Source organism: Dermacentor silvarum, chromosome 1, assembly GCF_013339745.2.
Source record: "Dermacentor silvarum isolate Dsil-2018 chromosome 1, BIME_Dsil_1.4, whole genome shotgun sequence".
NCBI classification, from domain to species: domain Eukaryota; kingdom Metazoa; phylum Arthropoda; class Arachnida; order Ixodida; family Ixodidae; genus Dermacentor; species Dermacentor silvarum.
The window spans coordinates 255,616,786-255,636,930 of record NC_051154.1 but is presented as its reverse complement, the minus strand read 5'-3'; the positions used below and the strand labels follow the sequence as shown (position 1 = coordinate 255,636,930).

The 20,145-nt window shown below is 50.3% G+C and overlaps 1 protein-coding gene across 1 annotated transcript in view; it reads left to right on the top strand.

Annotated features, from left to right (window-relative positions):
- The window catches only part of LOC119439416 (uncharacterized), a 593,935-nt gene that overhangs the window by 11,005 nt on the left and 562,785 nt on the right, over positions 1 to 20,145 (top strand). Inside the window, exons 4-7 of the mRNA XM_049660818.1 lie at positions 4,060 to 4,419; positions 5,082 to 5,201; positions 5,325 to 5,432; positions 18,851 to 19,210. Of these exons, the coding sequence (XP_049516775.1) occupies positions 4,060 to 4,419; positions 5,082 to 5,201; positions 5,325 to 5,432; positions 18,851 to 19,210 (948 nt within the window). The remainder of the gene's footprint in view (positions 1 to 4,059; positions 4,420 to 5,081; positions 5,202 to 5,324; positions 5,433 to 18,850; positions 19,211 to 20,145) is intronic.

Genomic DNA, 20,145 nt, shown 5'->3' with positions numbered 1-20,145 from the left:
GTCCAGCGTTCCTCAGGCCGAAGCTCATGAAGGGAAATTCGAACAAGCCAGAGGGAGTGATGATTGCCGTTTTCGGGATGTCATCTGGATTGACGGGTATCTGTGTGTAGGCCTTCACCAAGTCTAGCACGGAGAACACATGGCAGCCATGAATGCGATGGGCGAAGTCCTGTATTTGGTGGACGGGGTGCCTGTCCGGGATGGTGCGTGCGTTGAGGGCACGGTAGTCCCCACAGGGCCGCCAGCCTTCGGCCTTCTTCGGCACAAAGTGGAGTGGCGAGGCCCATGGGCTGTCAGAGCGGCGGGCGATTCCTTTGCGGAGCATGGCCTCAAACTCTGCTTTGGCTATTTGCATGCGGTCCAGGGCAAGGCGACGGGCGCGGCAGAAAACCTGGGGGCCTGAAGTGGTCCGGATGTAGTGCACAGTAGTGTGCTGCACTTTGCGTGGCAGTCCGCTGGGGCGCGCCAATCCGGGAAATTCGGCGAGGATGGCGTGGTACGGCGAATGATTGTCAACACTCAGTACCTTGATGCTTGGCTGTTGGGCAGTCGTTCGCTGGCCTGGTGCGGAGTGTCCCATTGTCGTGTCGATGAGGTCGTTGTAGCAGTCCGGAAGGAGGTTGTAGTGGGCCAGAAAGTCTGAGCCGATGATTGGCTCGGCGATGACAAAGTTCGAGTGAAGATCATGGCGTAAGTTTCTGAGATGGATGTGCAGGCGGAGCGAGCCGTACGTCTTGAGTGTGGAGTGGTTTGCCGCACCGAGCTCGAAAGACGTAGGCGGACGAGGACCTTGAAGATAGGATCGCAGGTAGCAGCAAATGTCGGAACCGCTATCGACAAGGAACCGCTGCTTCGTGATTTGGTTGGTGACGAAGATGCGACTGCCTCCGGCTTGGCAGCTTGCGGCTGTCTCTATGAGCTGCCGTTGGTGTTTTCCGCATGTCCCACGGAACAGGGTGGTCGACATTGCCGGGCTCTGTCCCCGCAGCATCGGTGGTAGTAACACGGGCCGTTATCAGGTTGCCGTGACGAAGTGGTATTAAGGTCGCGGCTTTGCAAGTGACGGCGCTGTTGCATCGGAAGACGTTCACCCAGGCGTTGTTGTATGGAGGTGAGCTGTCGATCGATGTTGTCGATACGGCGCACAAGCTCTGTGGTGTTCAGAGGTGCGGCGACAGCCTGGATGGTGAGCGACAACTGCGGCAAGGAGGCCTCGACGAGATCAGCAATCTCCGCAAGTTCGTTGAGAGGTAGCCTAACCTGAGCTTGCAGAATATCCTGGACGTGCGGCGGGAGTCGGAGCCAAAGCGCTCCCAGGAAAGAATCCTGGACTTGCATGTTGCCCGCGAGCGCACGCATGTGGTGCAGGAGCTGCGAAGGTCTGTGCTCAGCAAGCTCTACAGACTGAAGTTGTCGTATCTTCTTCCGAGACCGACAGGCGGCGGATAAGTGCAGTCTTCGGTTGTTCATAAAGGTTGGCCGTTGCTGGGTTAGCAAGGATATCCCGGACCTCGTTGGCATAACGTGTGTCCAGGTGGGTGACAACGTAATCGTAGCGGGTCCGGTCTTGCGTGAGGCGTGCCAGGGAGAACTGGGCCTCGACCTGGGCGAACCAGACCTCGGGCGAGTCCACCCAAAACGGCCGAAGCATGATGGCGACACGCCAGGTGTCGTATGAGGCAGCGTGCGGGATGCCTTCTGTAGGAGCTGTGACGTCCTCAGCGGAGCCGGCAGGCACGGCCTCGGTTGTGGAGGCATTGCGAGAATGCTGCTGTTGCTGGTGAAGAGCGGTGAGGACTTCTGGTTCGGCCATGTGGTGCGGTTTGTTTGGTTTCCGGGTCACCAGATGTGGCATGCCGTGTCGATGGAAGGACGCATCCCAATGTGAAACATAACGACTGTTTATTAGCGTAGTAGCAGCGACGGGGCGAGCATACCCCCGCTGCGCTCGAACGGTTGGCGAAGGAAGGATCTTTTGAGCTTAGCAGCTTGGGTTTATATCCCCCTTCGGTGACGTAAGCCTCCGGTGACGCTGCGGTGGCGCTGTCCCTTATCGGAGGCGTGGTGCAGCATGCAGCCGTGTCACGCCAGGCTAGCAAGTGGCGAGGCGGAGGCTGCGCCGGTTTGTGCGCAGTGTGTCGCCACAGGTGTATTATGAAACATGGTTTTACGGTGCAAATTTAAATGGGACACAGCGAGATACGTATGTAATACTCGTAACCAAGTAGCCCACTTTTGTTCCTTGAACACAGAGACTTAATGCGCAGCCGTAATGTGTTGGCGATTTCCCCATCTTCTTGACAAAAAAGCGAAAACTTCTGACTATTTACCACTTCAAATGAACCTCGAGTTTCGTCCAAGAAATGCCGTTGACAGCGCGCAATTTTCGAACATTTTCAGCCCGTCATCTAATTATGCTAGCTGCGCCGTTACTGACGATATCGGTTGCAGCGACGATCACAGGGCAGTATTTACCAGGCTGCTATAGCCATCGCCTCAGCACACGATTTTATAAATAATGCTTCTGTACGCTTGATAAATTATTGGATAAAAATAGCTTTTTCATCTGTCTGACTGACCCGCAGGCAGAAAAGTCAGTGACGGTACGTCCAAGCAGTGGCAAGTGTCATAGAGCTAAACCTGGCAGAAACAAAAAGGCCGCCGAAACGAAAACCAGGGTTCCTTTATGAATATAAGCATATCGTTGCCTTTCTTGGCTCGTCATCGTTGCGCCCAGAGTCAACTGAAACCTACAAATCAGCTGCATGAATGGTACGACATTGCTGGTCGACAAAGCGGACGGAAAGCTTCGCACGACTGACAGTTGAAACCGTGTAGAAAAACATGTGCACCAGGCGTGCTGCCGATGCCGTCATATCATCTGTCGAACCGGAAGCTGCTAGCTGACGGTGCGCCCCACAAGTCCCTGCGATTGCTTGTTTTACAGGTCACCTATTGTGGCCTCCACGAAACGCTGCAAGGAGCCCTTGCGCCGCCGAGACAACTTTTGCACTGGACTTTGTCCCCTTGGCTTCTCCCTTCTGTAGCTTCCAGTGTGCTGGCAGAGACTAAAAAATAAAGCCACGTATCGGTGCAATAACGGAGCTGGCGATTGATTCGCGAGACGACATCGTTTAATACTGAGGCCATTCTATGACTATTTCGAAACGTATTTCAGGGCGCCTTTATGGGGGGAGGTGGGTCTTAAAGCAAAAATTTTTATATTTTTATTCTACCAGGTGTAGCACTGAAAATTTGATGTGCTTATTTTGAACATAAGGTCCATTTTCGTTTTTCTCCTTCCTTGCAGATTTTATGCAAGCTTCCTTTAATTATCTCTTGCAAAGATTTGCAAGATATGTGCACCTTAATTATTGTTAAATATGGTATCAATGGCTTCTGTATGAATCAAGGAATTGAATAAGACCAACCTAGGTGCTCTGCCTTAGCTAGAACTCGAATTACCAGGTATTGAATTTGAAACTCGAAAAAGTGTTTCTCTGGTGTCTAACTTTGAAGTCTCGCTAATTTTTTGGTAAGGCAGACCAATAAGGTTGGTCTTATTGCATTCCTTGAATCGTACAGAAGCCATTCATACCCTATTTAGCGATATCTAAGGTGCACATATTTTGCAAATCTTTGCAGAAGATAATTAAATGAAAATTTGGACGGAAGGAGATAAACAATAGACCTTATATTCAAAATAAGCATATCACATTATATATATGTATAAGTTTTCAGCGCTACACCTCGTAAAATTAAGATATAAAAAAAATGTTGCATAAAGAATCACCTCTCCCCAAGGAGGAATGAGGTATATGCCTGAAGTTGTATAAATACTGGCCCAAATATTTAATTAGCCATGCTGACACATTTCTGAAATTGGTTTTGTTTGTTTTTCTCAATGTTGGATATTTCCTGCAAAACAATAATTTCTGCAGGAATTATTTGAGTAGAAATGGTTGGCAAGAGTAACAATTCAGTAACAATTGTTGTTATCAAAAGTAACTTACTGGCATGTCTCGAGAAAACGGCATTTCCCTGTGCTTGACACCTCAGGTGCTAATAAATGAAAAGAACCACTTCGTCGAGCTCTACCTTCACCTCAAGATACCGCCGATGCTGATGGGCGAAGTGGTGAGCGACATTCCAGCAAGGCCCGGCATCTCAGCAGCGGCAGCTCTGCTCTGCTGGGAGCGCTACCTTGCCATCGGATGCAACTGCATCGGCGGTGCTGTGCGCACGGCCTCCCTCTGCGGAGGCCTCTTCCTAAAGCTGGTTGTACGGGACCACTCCCTGGCAAGGCGCGTGGTTGGGCGGCTCTCTCATCGTTGTGCCCTTGGGACACTGATCTGCTATGCACCCATTCGGACGTACTCGTCCAAAGATGCGGCGTTCAAGTGGAGTCACGAGGTTCAGGTATGGGTGCTGTGGCATTCCTTCTGTTGTAGGCAAATACAATCAAACATGGTTGCAGCCTCGTCAGGCTAAGCCAGCTTAGATGTAATTGCTTCTCTAGTCGGTTCCTATTACGAACCGGTATCACATTATTAAAACAGCTGTAGAATATTAGAATTTAGAAGGCAAACATACGCTACATTTCAGTCAACCATCCCCACAAAAAATTTTGTTTTCTGAAATGCTGGTACCATTCACAAGCACAGCATTCCTATCAAAATAAAAATGACTACTAAAACGCCTCTGTATGGTGGTGCCTATGATGTTTATACTTTGCCTCCGACTTCTGTTAAGCTATACATTACTCAAAGTATCCAATAGTGCTGTTTTCTAAGGTTCAGCTTGTGCAATCTTGTTGTACATCTTTCATCCCCCAATGTTTCATATGGATTCTTGTGCCCTTATGGTTGAAATGTTATTTTGTTGATGCATGCCGACATACAGTGTGTGTGGCCTGCCTACATACAGTGTGACTTTCCAATGGGGGCAAAATGCAAAAATGCTCAAGTACTTAGATTTAGGTGCACGTTAAAGAGCTCCAGTTGTTAAATATTATTTCAGATTGTGGCACATAGAATTCCTAAATTATAATTAATTTTCAATGTGCAATTTATTTATTCAAGGTGGGTCGCGAATGGTGCAATGCTGGTCGTGACCAGGGGTCCAACAAAGCACTGTTCCAGTGGCTGGTGCCAAGCCTCCTCGAGGCCTTTCAGTTGGCCACTCACCCCGTGGACCGGAATGTGAGCCTTTTGTCGTTCTCCTTTGGCACGCTGGCGGAGCTCGGAACATTCGTGCAGCACCATCAGTTCTCCGCTTATCTTTATCGCGGCCACCATGAGTATTGGGTGGACTCAACATTCCAGCATGACCAGCGCAGCCTCCACATCGACCTACACCTCAACCACCGTAGCGGGTGCGAAGATCATGTCGCAGAATACCGATTTGTCGTGCCCTATCTCAACGTCTTGAAGGTGCGTACTTTCCACCTAGTTTGGTGACCACAGCAGCAGCATTTCTGATGGGGGCAGAATACAGAACAACTTGGGTACAGTCGAACTTCAATTTAACAAGGATGGATGTAACAAATTATCACATATAGCGCAATAGTAAATGTGAAATAGCGAAGCAAATGCGAAATTTTTCATGGTGTGTATAGCATTACCATTGTTATACAGTGTAACCTCGATATAACGAACCTCGATTTAACGAAATTCGCGATGTAACAAACTATTTTTATTTCCCCATCTTAACTGGCTATGGTGTTGGGCTGCTGAGCACAAGGTCGCGGGATCGAATCCTGGCCACGTGGCCGCATTTCGATGGTGGCGGAATGCGAAAACACCCGTGTGCTTACATTTAGGTGCACGTTAAAGAACCCCAGGTGGTCCAAATTTCCGGAGTCCCCCGCTACGGCGTGTTTCATAATCAGATCGTGCTTTTGGCACGTAAAACCCCATAATTTTATTTTTTCCCCCATCTTAGTACTGTTGAATTAACGAAACCTCGATATAACGAAGTTTTTCGCTGCAAGTACATTGTCGTTATATCAAGGTTTGACTTTTTGTCGTCCGTTATGTTACAACCCCTTCAAGTGATACAATTGTTCACAAAAAGAGTGCTTCGAAAGCACTCGATACCCAGCACAGGGTTTCCCCTTTAGATGCCAATTAATTCTGTTCATTGAAACATCAGTTTGAACATATTGCATCTTCATATTCGTTAAAGACATACTGCTGCGGAAGGGAGTAAGAAATTGGCAATTCTAAAGTGTGTTTTGTCGGGATTACAGAATGTGGACTTCATGCGAGAACTCGCTACAATAATGCCTAATATGAGAACGACTGTTTCATGACTAGCGTACAATTGTAGCACTTGAGGGGGTTGTAACTTTATAACCAAGATATAACCGGTATTTTCGTGTTGGATGCAACTTCTTTATAACAAAATGTGGCTGTACTTATAAGAAAATGCTCCCTAAAGAACCATCCCCAGGGAGCTGAAATTTAATCCGGAGCTCCCCACAAGAGTGTCCCTAATAGCTTATGTGTTACCTTTGGACATTAAATCTCATAATTGATTTTTATTTCTGTACTGTCGGGGTGTCAATGCCTGTACTTCTTGCATAGTTATGTTGCAAGGGTGCGAAATGTAGAGCTACCTTGTGTACTGCCACATTGGCAAACAAAAAGTAGCACATTAGAACAGCTTCACACTAACAAATTATTTTGCGATTGCAAGAACATTCTCAGTAATACATAACTGCTAATTTGGAGCTTAATACATGAAACAAATATGTCTGTAATCACAAAGACGGAAAAACCATTTCGTCTTTGTAGTGCCAGTCTACGGACAAAGTTGTGCACAGCTTAATCTGCTGCGCGTGACCTCCAAGGTAGCTGCGGCATGCTGTGTAGCACAGACTATAGGTGAGCCGACCCGTAAAAGATCGAGATTCTGGGATGCGCCGTCTGCTCGCTGTTTCCGGTTCGAGGAAGCACAGCCTCCGCCACTGCTTCGCCATTGAAGCCTATTGATGCGCTTGCAGTCCGGCTTTATCACACTCAAAGATCACCTGGTTGCAGGTGCCTAGCAAAACCATGGTCGGCTGTTGAGCCGTTGGCTGCTCAAATTCAAGCATTAATGGTAAACTCGTGTAACTACTGCCTTGCAGCATCCCTTGCTAAGTCAGCTGTGCACAAGCATCAGAGGCATGGCTGCCACTTCCAAAACTGAACCATCAGTGAACAAAAAAGCAAATGTATGCACTTAATCAGGCGGTGATGAGCTGTTTAAGGGCCAACACGGAATGATTCCCCAAGATATTTGTTTCTCTAACATTGACTCAAAAAACGGTAACTATTTCAGTACTCGCATGCACATATAGATGTGTGGGATGCCGTGTCAATGGAAGGACACATCCCAACATGAAACATAACGACTGTTCACAGTAGCAGCGACGGGGCGAGCATACTGCCGCTGTGCTCGAACGGTTAGCGAAGGAAGGATCTTTCGAGCTTCGAAGCTTGGGTTTATATCCCCCGTCGGTGACGTAAGCCTCCGGTGACGCTGCGGTGGCGCTGTCCCTTATCGGAGGCGTTGTGCAGCATGCAGCCGTGTCACGCCGGGCTAGCAAGTGGCGAGGTGGAGGCTGCGCCGGTTTGTGTGCAGTGTGTCACCACATCACCCCCCCGAGGAGTGTAGAGCCCTCAGGGTCTAGAAATCTGAGTGGCGTACCAGACGTCCAGAGCGTCTCGTGACCGGAGCGGGCTGCGACGTCGGCGGCTACGGATAGATGCCTGTGGATGGAGTGGCGCTTCCCAGTTCGTTCGCAGCAATGTATGTGGGGATGAGCCGGTCAATCGAGACGCGGAAGTCGTTCCCGTTCAGGCGCAGAGTGAAGTTTTTGTCGTTGCGATGGACGACCAGGTAGGGTTCGCTGTAAGATGGCTGGAAAGGCCTGCGGATGGTGTCGTCGCGGAGGAAAGCGTGCGTGCACGATGCTAGCTCCTTGAACGCGAAAGGTGTAGGCTTGCAGTGGTGGGTTGCAGGTGAAGGGCGTAAGGCGGCAATGGTGCGTCGGAGCCGGGCGACGAAATCGGTGGGATCTGATGTCGTAGTGCTGGAAGGCAGTGCAGCGAGAAATTCACCTGGGAGAAGGAGTGGTTCCGTGGACGAGCTCTGCTGGTGTAGCGTGGATGTCCGGCTTGAAGGTGGCGCAAAGACCGAGGATGATCGCTGGGATGGCCTCGAGCCAGGTTGAGTCCGGGTGACACATAATGGCTGCTCACCCCCAGGTGACCTCTGCTCTCCGCACGGCGGCTCAGGAACAGCAACAGGAACGCCAACAGGAACGCCAACAGGAACAGTCACGCCAACAGGAACAGTCACGCCAACAGGAACAGTCACGCCTGCAGGAACAGGAACGCCAAGAGGAACAGGAACGCCGCAGGAATAACCGAGCCCTACGCTTGGCGGATCTCTCCAGGGACAGCCGGGGTCGTGCTGGTTCTGTTGAGGCTCTCGGGTTCGGGTCTGGACCCCGACACCAGCGATCTTTGCACCCCCGTCTCCGAGCGATCCCACTTCGAGCGTCCCAGTCTCTTCTTCTTCTCTCTGCTCGTTGCTCGTACCACAGCCTGTGGTTTCGTGTCCACCACCGATTGGTCGATTCTCTTTCTCCCTCGTCCGGTCGCTCGTGCCACCGCCCGCCAACATCGTCTTCTTTGTTGGCAACTCGATGGTGTTTGGAGCAGACGCTCCTACGCAGTGCTTTGACGCTGTCCACTCACTCATGACAAAGAGTCCACCCCGCGATAAGTTTTTTTTTTCATTAAAAAAAAAAGCACCGTACAGAGTGAGGGGTATAGCGGCATATGCACAATAAAGTGGCAAAGCGACACATGCACAATAAACACACACAGTAAAAAGGGTAGACCAGTTACGCTTGTAGTCTACTCAAAAAATCTGTGCCTACATTCTCAGAACCTCCCAATAAAGTTTTTCCATTCCACACATTCTCAGAACCTTTTGTGTGCTCTACCTTGAAAGAGTACTCTTGCATAACAATGCCTCCTATCCATTTGTCGGGCGCGTCGAAGCGGACTAGGAATTCCTTATTGATGTCCGGCGCCTTGACGCTAGGTTTTGAAGCCAGCGCGCTCTTAATAGTTTCAAACGATGCTTCTCGATCGTTCCAGATTCCTTCTCTAGTCTTAAACCTAGGAATTGGATTATCCGTCTCTTCTTTAAGCACAATGAATGTCGATGCTTGGACTGTCTCTAATGGCTTGCGTTCTTCGTAGCGTTTCAACATATTGATGTGAAACAACTTCCTGCTGTTGTCAAGGTCCAACCAATAGTTGAAGTCATTTTTCTTTCCCGTGACGACGAAGGGTCCCTTCCAATGCATCGCAATGCTCGCTCCCCAACCTTCAGCTGTCTGCGACAACTCTTTCTGTCATAATATTTCTTCTGTGATGCTTGTGCCTTGGCAAGGTTTTCATGCACTAGTTTTAGCGTTTTTTCGATCGTTCTTGACATGTTCTATTGACAGGATCGCGCAGATCTGTGGGTATTTAAGCCGGTGGTTCTTCAATAATAAACATCAGTTGTTAGAAAGCGCTCATCCTTGTGTCTCCTTTTCTTCGTCCCTGTTTATTTGCGCGCAAAAATTTAAGAAAACGTTCCCTTAGGTTCAGTACATATCCGTAAGCGGTCTTCGCTTCCTCATCGAGTTCATCTTTAGTCCACAGCTCCTTCAGGACGCTCAATGGCCCTCTTGCCTGACGACCATATATCAGTTCGAAGGGTGAGAACCCGAGACTTGTCTGCAGCACTTCGTTGTATGCGAAGAGAAGAGGCGCAAGGTATCGGTCCCACATCTTTGGTTGCTCTTGACGTAGCTTGCGCAGCATTCCCTTTAGAGTGCCGTTAAACCGTTCAACCAAACCGTTGTACATTGGATGGTAGGGAGTAGAGCTGAGGTGTTTGATCGCAAGCAGTTCATTCACTTCTTTCATTAAAGACGACGTAAAACAAGAAGCCTTACCGCACAGGATTTCTCGTGGAAACCCGATCCTAGAGAACATTTCTAGCAAACCTTCAGCTACTGTACTGAATCAATAGCCGCTAGCGGTACAGCGTCAGGGTACCGTGTGGCGAAGTCTGCCAATGTTAAGATATAACGGTTGCCTTTACTAGAAGTTGGCGACAAAGGACCTATGATGTCCACTGCCACTCGCTTGAATGGTGTATCGATGAGCGGCAAGCGACCGAGTGGAGCTTTGCCGAGTTTACCTTTGGGAAATGTCCTTTGGCAGGAGTCGCAAGATCGAACATATCTTTTGATATCTGCTTGAACGCCGGGCCAGAAGAATGCACCAAGTACTTTCTCTGTAGTCTTCTTAATTCCTCCATGTCCGGACAATGCATTTTCATGCGCGTGTACCAAAACTTGGCTACGAAGTTTCTTTGGGACCACCGCTTGTTGTACCGTCTTCCCGGGGCAAAACTGGTAATCGCGATACAAGATCCCTTTGTCCATGTAAAACAACTGTGCCGTTGATCCCGCGCCAGGAAACGTTTTGCCGATCTTCTTCCTGCAGATGTCTAAACTCGCATCTTGTTCTTGTTCCTTTTGGAACACCTGCCTGGATACTTGAAGCAAGTCCAAGACGGTTGTGCGCTGCTCAGCCGCGACTTTCGCTCCCACCTTAACTGGGTTGTGCTTTTCTCCACAGTCCGTCCTTCTACTTCCAGGGAGGTTGCTGGCACTGCTAGGAGGCTTCCAGGCTGGGTCGGGATCTGTCGGGTCCCGTGATCCTGTAACATTCCCGACTATTACATCGTATAGTGGGGTTCTCAAACATTTCACAATGGCAAGACCTGAAAAATATGGCGAAGAGATGTGAACCTTCGCTTCCGGCACTTCAATCGTACTTCCATCAGCGAGCAGCAGCGTTGCCTTGGTGCCGATCATCGCGTCATCCGGGACAAGAGACCGGCGTACGACGAGGCTGTTGCTGCCCGTGTCGCATAGTACTGATACCGTTTTTCCATACACTGCTCCTGGCAAAACAGGTAAAATGCAGACTCCCGTCGATTGATTTGGTGACACTTCTGTTGCGTGATCCTTATGAAACTTTGATTCTTCTTTCTTGTATTGAACTTCCACAGGTGAAGAAAGACAAGCCGATGCTTCTTTGGCATTGCCACCTTTCCGTTTGCAGGACTGGGCGTCATGTCCCGTTTTTCGGCAGTACCCGCAATAGGGCTGGTTGTCCCTTACGCGGCAATCTGATGCTTTGTGTCCTGATTTGCCACAAACAAAGCATTTGATGTTCAACCTCACCGTTTGACCAGTCTTTTTCCTTGCCTTCATCTTGTTTCTTCCGGAAAACAAGCAAGTTGTTTTGTCGTTGGGCTTCCATGAAGTGGTTAGCCGCTTCTGCGATTTTCTCAACCGTCTGACAGTTCCGCTCGCGAAAAAACAGTGAAACACGACTATGGCAGTTATTCAAAAGCTGTTCAGCGACTATTAAGTCCCGAACCGCGTCAAAAGATTTCCCCTGGACACTCATCTCTACCCATCTGTCGAAAAAACTGAAAAGCCTAGTAGCGTACTGCTTAGCAGTCTCATTATCGTACGGCTTACTGCGACGAAATTTTTCTCGATAGCCTTCGGCAGTACAACGAAAGCGCTGGAGCAAAGCGGCCGAACACTTTCAACGCTTCCCCATCCAGACACAAACTCAATGCCATGGCCCATTTCTCTTTAGGCCATTCCTGCCCATTGGCGACACGCTCAAATCTCTTTAGATAAGCGTCTAAGTCGTCTCGATTCTCGTTAAACACTGGAATTAAGTTGTGAGGGTTCACAAAAGATGAACGACTTCTTTCCGATTCGCGGCTAGGAGTTGCCAATTCTGTGCCACCTCCTACCTGGGCTAACTTAAGGCATAGCTCCAGTGCCCTCTGTTCAAGCTCTAAACGCTGCTTGGTTGCCTCGCGCTCCGCGAGCCATTCCTCACGTGCTTTGGCAGCCTCCTCCTGCGCCCTGTCGGCTTTCTCATCTACCCACTTTCTCAATTCCGCGCCCTGCAGACCCATACGCTCGCCCAACGCCGTAAGCTCTGACAAACTCATCGCGATGACTAAACGGTGGTGTAAACTGAAACAAATGGCTTTGTCTTGTCCTGTCCTAGCGGACGCCAATTTTGTGATGTCAGGTTCCTCGGGAGTGACGAAGCCACAGGAAAGACGAAGCCATTTTTTTTTTCAAAACAAGCTTAATATTCAATGCAAGAAAAAGGAGAAAGAAAAAGAACACTAAACAGCACACAGAAAGTACCTAAAAACCAAAAGTACAATTGACCCCGTTAGTCCACGCGAGAAGAGTCTCAATCTAAAACAAAGAAACAAAAATCATCGAGTCTTATTTACTCGGGCACTTGCGTTGACGGCGTGCACTAGCACTTCCATTGACGGCAGTAGTGACGTGGCGGGCAGTGGCATACGAGGGACGCAGACGCACGGTAGAGCCAACCCGGACGTCTGAGTCCAAGGTTGTCGGAGTCGAAGACCGACCAAGTCCGACCGCTACAGCTGAGCGGCACCCGTACTGGTTCCCTGGCTCGCGGCTTCGCCCTGGCGCCTCTCGCCAGCGTCGTTCCAGGCCTCTGGTCACCCCCAGGTGACCTCTGCTCTCCGCACGGTGGCTCAGGAAGAGCAACAGGAATGCCAACAGGAACAGGAATGCCAACAGGAACAGTCATGCCAGCAGGAACAGTCACGCCAACAGGAACAGGAACGCCACCAGCAGCAGGAACGCCACCAGCAGCAGGAACGCCACCAGCAGCAGGAACGCCACCAGCAGCAGGAACGCCACCAGCAGCAGGAACGCCACCAGCAGCAGGAACGCCACCAGCAGCAGGAACGCCACCAGCAGCAGGAACAGGAACGCCAGCAGAAACAGGAACGCCAGCAGCAGCAGCTGCCGCAGGAATAACCGAGCCCTACGCTCGGCGGATCTCTCCAGGGACAGCCGGGGTCGTGCTGGTTCTGTTGAGGCTCTCGGGTTCGGGTCTGGACCCCGACGACACCGACCTCGACACCAGCGATCTTTGCACCCCCGTCTCCGAGCGATCCCACTTCGAGCGTCCCAGTCTCTTCTCTCTGCTCGTTCCTCGTACCACAGCCTGTGGTTTCGTGTCCACCACCGATTGGTCGATCCTCTTTCTCTCTCGTCCGGTCGCTCGTGCCACCGCCCGCCAACATCGTCTTCTTTGTCGGCGACTCGATGGTGTTTGGAGCAGACGCTCCTACGCAGTGCTTTGACGCTGTCCACTCATCCATGACAGTCTTCCGCGGTGATTCCCTCGAGGGGCCATGCCCCGGGCCATAGAGGGTACCGGTCTATGCAGTATCGATAAGGTCCAGGCGGGGGTAAGGGTCGTATGATGTCGAGATGGACATGCTCAAACCGACCAGAAGGCTGAGGGAATGTTCTGAGTGGTGACGTGCCTGGTGACTTTAGCGCATTGGAATTGAATGCAGGAGCGCGCCCAGGTGCGACAATCCCGTTGCATGGAGGGCCAGACATAGCAGTCAGCCACGGGCGTGTAGAGGCGCATATGCCGGGATGGCTGAGGTTTTGGAGCTGGTTGAAAAGACCACGGCGATGGGACAGGGGCACATAGGGCCTGCTTCGTCCTCTTGACATGTCGCAACAGATTGTGGTTGTCGAACCTGGAATGGGAACTTGTTGCAGCTGTAGTGAGGACCTGCCCTTGAGAGGTTCCTGCAGTTCGACGTCCGTAGTCTGAGCCTCGGCGAGGACGTCTGCTGTTATCTGCACAGAGTTGATGGCTGCTTCACGTGAAAGCGCGTCGGCGACCACGTTGTTTTTTCTGCTGACATGTTGGATGTTGGTGGTGAACTGTGCAATGAACGAGAGTTGGTCCTGCTGTACAGGCGGGAGTTTGTCGCGACGTTGAGTGAAGGCATGGGTAAGAGGGTTGTGGTCGGTATAGATGGTGCAGTTCTGTGCTTCGAGAATATGGCAAAAGTGTTGCACTGCTTCGTATATCACCAGAAGTTCTCTGTAGTAGGCTGACAAACTTGTCAGGGCGGTGGTCATGATTTCGGCAGTGGAACTGGCGGTTGAAGGGGTCGTTTTCCGAGCAGCGAGTTTCTTGGAGAAGAACGCCAAGGGATGCCAGGTGTTGTGCAGGCGTTGCATGAGGGCGGTGCCGATGGCGAAGCTAGATGCGTCCGTGAAGAGTCCCAAGAGAGTGTCTGGCACGGGATGGGTGAGAGGCGTGGCGGTGCAGAGGGCGGCTTTGCATTCTTCTAAAGTTTTCGCTAACGTTGGTGTCCACGTGGCAGGTGGTTTCCTCGTAGGCCAGCCAAAGCATTATGGTGGGGAGCCTGGTAGTCTGCTGCGTGTGCCAAGAAACGCCTGTAAAAGTTCAGCATGCCGAGGAAACGGCGAAAAACTTTAGTGGTGGTGGGTTGAGAGTAATTTTGCAGGTCTGAGATGCGTTGGGGCAAGGGCCCAGTTCCCTCAGATGAAACTTCGTGGCCGAGGAAGCGGGTGACGGAAGCGCCTAGCGTGCTTTTTTTGGATATTGACGAGTAGAACGTGGTCATCGAGGCGTTGGAACAGCAGACGAAGGTGCCTGTGGTGCTCTTCGGCGTCGCGGGAAAATACCAGTATGTCGTCCAGGTAAACGAAGCAGAAGTCGAGGCCTCGGACGACTTCAGCGATGAAGCGCTGAAAGGTTTGTCCAGCGTTCCTCAGGCCGAAGCTCATGAAGGGAAATTCGAACAAGCCAGAGGGAGTGATGATTGCCGTTTTCGGGACGTCGTCTGGATTGACGGGTATCTGTGTATAGTACTTCACCAAGTCTAGCACGGAGAACACGTGGCAGCCATGAATGCGATGGGCGAAGTCCTGTATTTGGTGGACGGGGTGCCTGTCCAGGATGGTGCGAGCGTTGAGGGCACAGTAGTCCCCACAGGGCCGCCAGCCTTCGGTCTTCTTCGGCACAAGGTGGAGTGGCGAGGCCCATGGGCTGTCAGAGCGGCGGGCGATTCCTTTGCGGAGCATGGCCTCGAACTCTGCTTTGGCTATTTGCATGCGGTCCAGGGCAAGGTGACGGGCGCGGCAGGAAACCTGGGGGCCTGAAGTGGTCCGGATGTAGTGCACGGTGGTGTGCTGCACTTTGCGTGGCAGTCCGCTGGGGTGCGCCAATCCGGGAAATTCGGCGAGGATGGCGTGGTACGGCGAATGATTGTCAACACTCAGTACCTTGATGCTTGGCTGTTGGGCGGTCGTTCGCTGGCCTGGTGCGGAGTGTCCCATTGTCGTGTCGATGAGGTCGTTGTAGCAGTCCGGAAGGAGGTTGTAGTGGGCCAGAAAGTCTGAGCCGATGATTGGCTCGGCGACGTCGGCGATGACAAAGTTCGAGTGAAGGTCATGGCGTAAGTTTCTGAGATGGATGTGCAGGTGGAGCGAGCCATATGTCTTGATTGTGGAGCAGTTTGCCGCACTGAGCTCGAAAGACGTAGGCGGACGAGGACCTTGAAGATGGGATCGCGGGTAGCAGCAAATTTCGGAACCGCTGTCGACAAGGAACCGCTGCTTCGTGATTTGGTCGGTGACGAAGATGCGACGGCCTCCGGCTTGGCAGCTTGCGGCTGTCTCTACGAGCTGCCGTTGGCATTTTCCGCATGTCCCACGGAACAGGGTGGTCGACATTTCCGGGCTCCGTCCCCGCAGCGTCGGTGGTAGTAACACGGGCCGTTGTTATCAGGTTGCCGCGACGAAGTGGTGTTAAGGTCGCGGCTTTGCAAGTGGCGGCGCTGCTGCATCGGAAGACGTTCACCCAGACGTTGTTGTATGGAGGTGAGCTGTCGATCGAAGTCGTGGATACGGCGCACAAGCTCTGTGGTGTTCAGTGGTGCGGCGACAGCCTGGATGGTGGGCGACAAATGCGGCAAGGAGGCCTCGACGAGATCAGCAATCTCCGCAAGTTCGTTGAGAGGTAGCCTAACCTGAGCTTGCAGATTAGGCAGGTTGGCTCCAATGACTCCCGCCACCTGGACGTGCGGCGGGAGTCATTGGAGCCAAAGCGTTCGCAGGAAAGAATCCTGGACTTGCATGTTGCCCGCGAGCGCACGCATGCGGTGCAGCAGCTGCGAAGGTTTGCGCTCGGCAAGCTCTACAGACTGAAGTTGTCGTATCTTCTGTTCTTCCGAGAGCGAGAGGCGGCGGATAAGTGCAATCTTCAGTTGTTCATGGAGGTTGGTGGTTGCTGGGTTAGCAAGGATATCCCGGACCTCGTTGGCATAACGTGCGTCCAGGTGGGCGACAACATAATCGTAGCGGGTCCAGTCTTTGCGTGAGGCGTGCCAGGGAGAACTGGGCCTCGACCTGGGCAAACGAGACCTCAGGCGGGTCCACCCAAAACGGTGGAAGCTTGATGGCGACACGCCAGGTGTCGTATGAGGCAGCGTGCGGAATGCCTTCTGTAGGAGCTATGGTGTCCTCAGCGGAGCCGGTAGGCACGGCCTCGGTTGTGGAGGCGTTGTGAGAATGCTGCTGTTGCTGGCGAAGAGCGGTGAGGACTTCTGGTTCGGCCATGGCAGTGCGGTTTGTTCAGTTTCCGGGTCACCAGATGTGGGATGCCGTGTCGATGGAAGGACGCATCCCAACGTGAAACATAATGACTGTTTATTAGCGTAGTAGCAGCGACGGGGCGAGCTTACCCCCGCTGCGCTCGAACGGCTAGCGAAGGAAGGATCTTTCGAGCTTAGCAGCTTGGGTTTATATCCCCCTTCGGTGACGTAAGCCTCCGGTGACGCTGCGGTGGCGCTGTCCCTTATCGGAGGCGTGGTGCAGCATGCAGCCGTGTCACGCCAGGCTAGCAAGTGGCGAGGCGGAGGCTGCGCCGGTTTGTGCGCAGTGTGTCGCCACAGGTGTATTATGAAACATGGTTTTACGGTGCAAATTTAAATGGGACACAGCAAGGTACATATATAATACTCGTAACCAAGTAGCCCACTTTTGTTCCTTGAACACAGAGACTTAATGCGCAGCCGTAATGTGTTGGCGATTTCCCCATCTTCTTGACAAAAAAGCGAAAACTTCTGACTATTTACCACTTCAAATGAACCTCGAGTTTCGTCCAAGAAATGCCGTTGACAGCGTGCAATTTTCGAACATTTTCAGCCCGTCATCTTCTAATTATGCTAGCTGCGCCGGTACTGACGATATCGGTTGCAGCGACGATCACAGGGCAGTATTTACCAGGCTGTTATAGCCATCGCCTCAGCACCCGATTTTATAAATAATGCTTCTGTACGCTTGATAAATTATCGGATAAAAATGGCTTTTTCATCTGTCTGACTGACCCGCAGGCAGAAAAGGCAGTGACGGTGTGTCCAAGCAGTGGCAAATGTCGTAGAGCTAAACCTGGCAGAAACAAAAAGGCCGCGGAACCGAAACCCAGAGTTCCTTTACGAATAAAAGCATATTCATGCCTTTCTTGGCTCGTCATCGTCACGCCCAGAGTGAACGGAAACCTAGAAGTCAGCTGCATGAATGGTACGACATTGCTGGTCGACGAAGCGGACGGAAAGCTTCGCACGACTGACAGTTGAAACCGCGTAGAAAAACGCGTGCGCTGGGCGTGCCGCCAATGCCGCCGCGTCGTCTGTCGAACCGGAAGCTGCTAGCAGACGGTGTGCCCCAAAAGTTCCTGCGATTGCTCGTTTTACAGGTCACCTATTGCGTCCACCACGGAACGCTGCAAGGAGCCCTTGCGCCGCCGAGACAACTTTTGCACTGGACTTTGTCCCCTTGGCTTCTCCCTTGTGTAGCTTAGTGTGCTGGCAGAGACTAAAAAATAAAGCCATGTATTGTTGCAATAACGCAGCTGGCGATTCGCGAACGACATCCTTTAATTCTGAGGCCATTATATGATTATTTCGAAACGTGTTTCAGGTCGTCTTTATGGGGGGAGGTGGGTCTTAAAGCAAAAATTTTTATATTTTTATTCTACCAGGTGTAGCGCTGAAAACTTGATGTGCTTATTTTGAACATAAGGTCCATTTTCGTTTTTCTCCTTCCTTGCAGATTTTATGCAAGCTTCCTTTAATTATCTCTTGCAAAGATTTGCAAGATATGTGCACCTTAATTATTGTTAAATATGGTATCAATGGCTTCTGTATGAATCAAGGAATTGAATAAGACCAACCTAGGTGCTCTGCCTTAGCTAGAACTCGAATTACCAGGTATTGAATTTGAAACTCGAAAAAGTGTTTCTCTGGTGTCTAACTTTGAAGTCTCGCTAATTTTTTGGTAAGGCAGACCAATAAGGTTGGTCTTATTGCATTCCTTGAATCGTACAGAAGCCATTCATACCCTATTTAGCGATATCTAAGGTGCACATATTTTGCAAATCTTTGCAGAAGATAATTAAATGAAAATTTGGACGGAAGGAGATAAACAATAGACCTTATATTCAAAATAAGCATATCACATTATATATATGTATAAGTTTTCAGCGCTACACCTCGTAAAATTAAGATATAAAAAAAAATGTTGCATAAAGAATCACCTCTCCCCAAGGAGGAATGAGGTATATGCCTGAAGTTGTATAAATACTGGCCCAAATATTTAATTAGCCATGCTGACACATTTCTGAAATTGGTTTTGTTTGTTTTTCTCAATGTTGGATATTTCCTGCAAAACAACAATTTCTGCAGGAATTATTTGAGCAGAAATGGTTGGCAAGAGTAACAATTCAGTAACAATTGTTGTTATCAAAAGTAACTTACTGGCATGTCTCGAGAAAACGGCATTTCCCTGTGCTTGACACCTCAGGTGCTAATAAATGAAAAGAACCACTTCGTCGAGCTCTACCTTCACCTCAAGATACCGCCGATGCTGATGGGCGAAGTGGTGAGCGACATTCCAGCAAGGCCCGGCATCTCAGCAGCGGCAGCTCTGCTCTGCTGGGAGCGCTACCTTGCCATCGGATGCAACTGCATCAGCGGTGCTGTGCGCACGGCCTCCCTCTGCGGAGGCCTCTTCCTAAAGCTGGTTGTACGGGACCACTCCCTGGCAAGGCGCGTGGTTGGGCGGCTCTCTCATCGTTGTGCCCTTGGGACACTGATCTGCTACGCACCCATTCGGACGTACTCGTCCAAAGATGCGGCGTTCAAGTGGAGTCACGAGGTTCAGGTATGGGTGCTGTGGCATTCCTTCTGTTGTAGGCAAATACAATCAAACATGGTTGCAGCCTCGTCAGGCTAAGCCAGCTTAGATGTAATTGCTTCTCTAGTCGGTTCCTATTACGAACCGGTATCACATTATTAAAACAGCTGTAGAATATTAGAATTTAGAAGGCAAACATACGCTACATTTCAGTCAACCATCCCCACAAAAAATTTTGTTTTCTGAAATGCTGGTACCATTCACAAGCACAGCATTCCTATCAAAATAAAAATGACTACTAAAACGCCTCTGTATGGTGGTGCCTATGATGTTTATACTTTGCCTCCGACTTCTGTTAAGCTATACATTACTCAAAGTATCCAATAGTGCTGTTTTCTAAGGTTCAGCTTATGCAATCTTGTTGTACATCTTTCATCCCCAAATGTTTCATACGGCTTCTTGTGCCCTTATGGTTGAAATGTTATTTTGTTTAGATGCCGACATACAGTGTGTGTGGCCTGCCCCTGCATAATGTGTGTTAGTACTCGTTTTCTGCGCCCTACATGTCCTCACGCCAGTTTCTTTATCTTTGTCTGGAGTTCATACCCCAAGTATGACAAATAAAAAGAACTAATTCATTCATTCATCTGCCATGGTGGCTTAGTGGCTAAACATTGCATTCCTAAGCAACAAGGTCACCGGTGGTTTGATTCCAAGTCGCAGCAGCCACATTCAATGGGGGCAAAATGCAAAAATGCTGAAGTACTTAGATTTAGATGCACGTTAAAGAGCTCCAGTTGTTAAATATTATTTCAGATTGTGGCACATAGAATCCCAGAATTATAATTAATTTTCAATATGTAATTTATTTATTCAAGGTGGGTCGCGCATGGTGCAATGCCGGGCGTGACCAGGGGTCCAACAAAGCACTGTTCCAGTGGCTGGCGCCAAGCCTCCTCGAG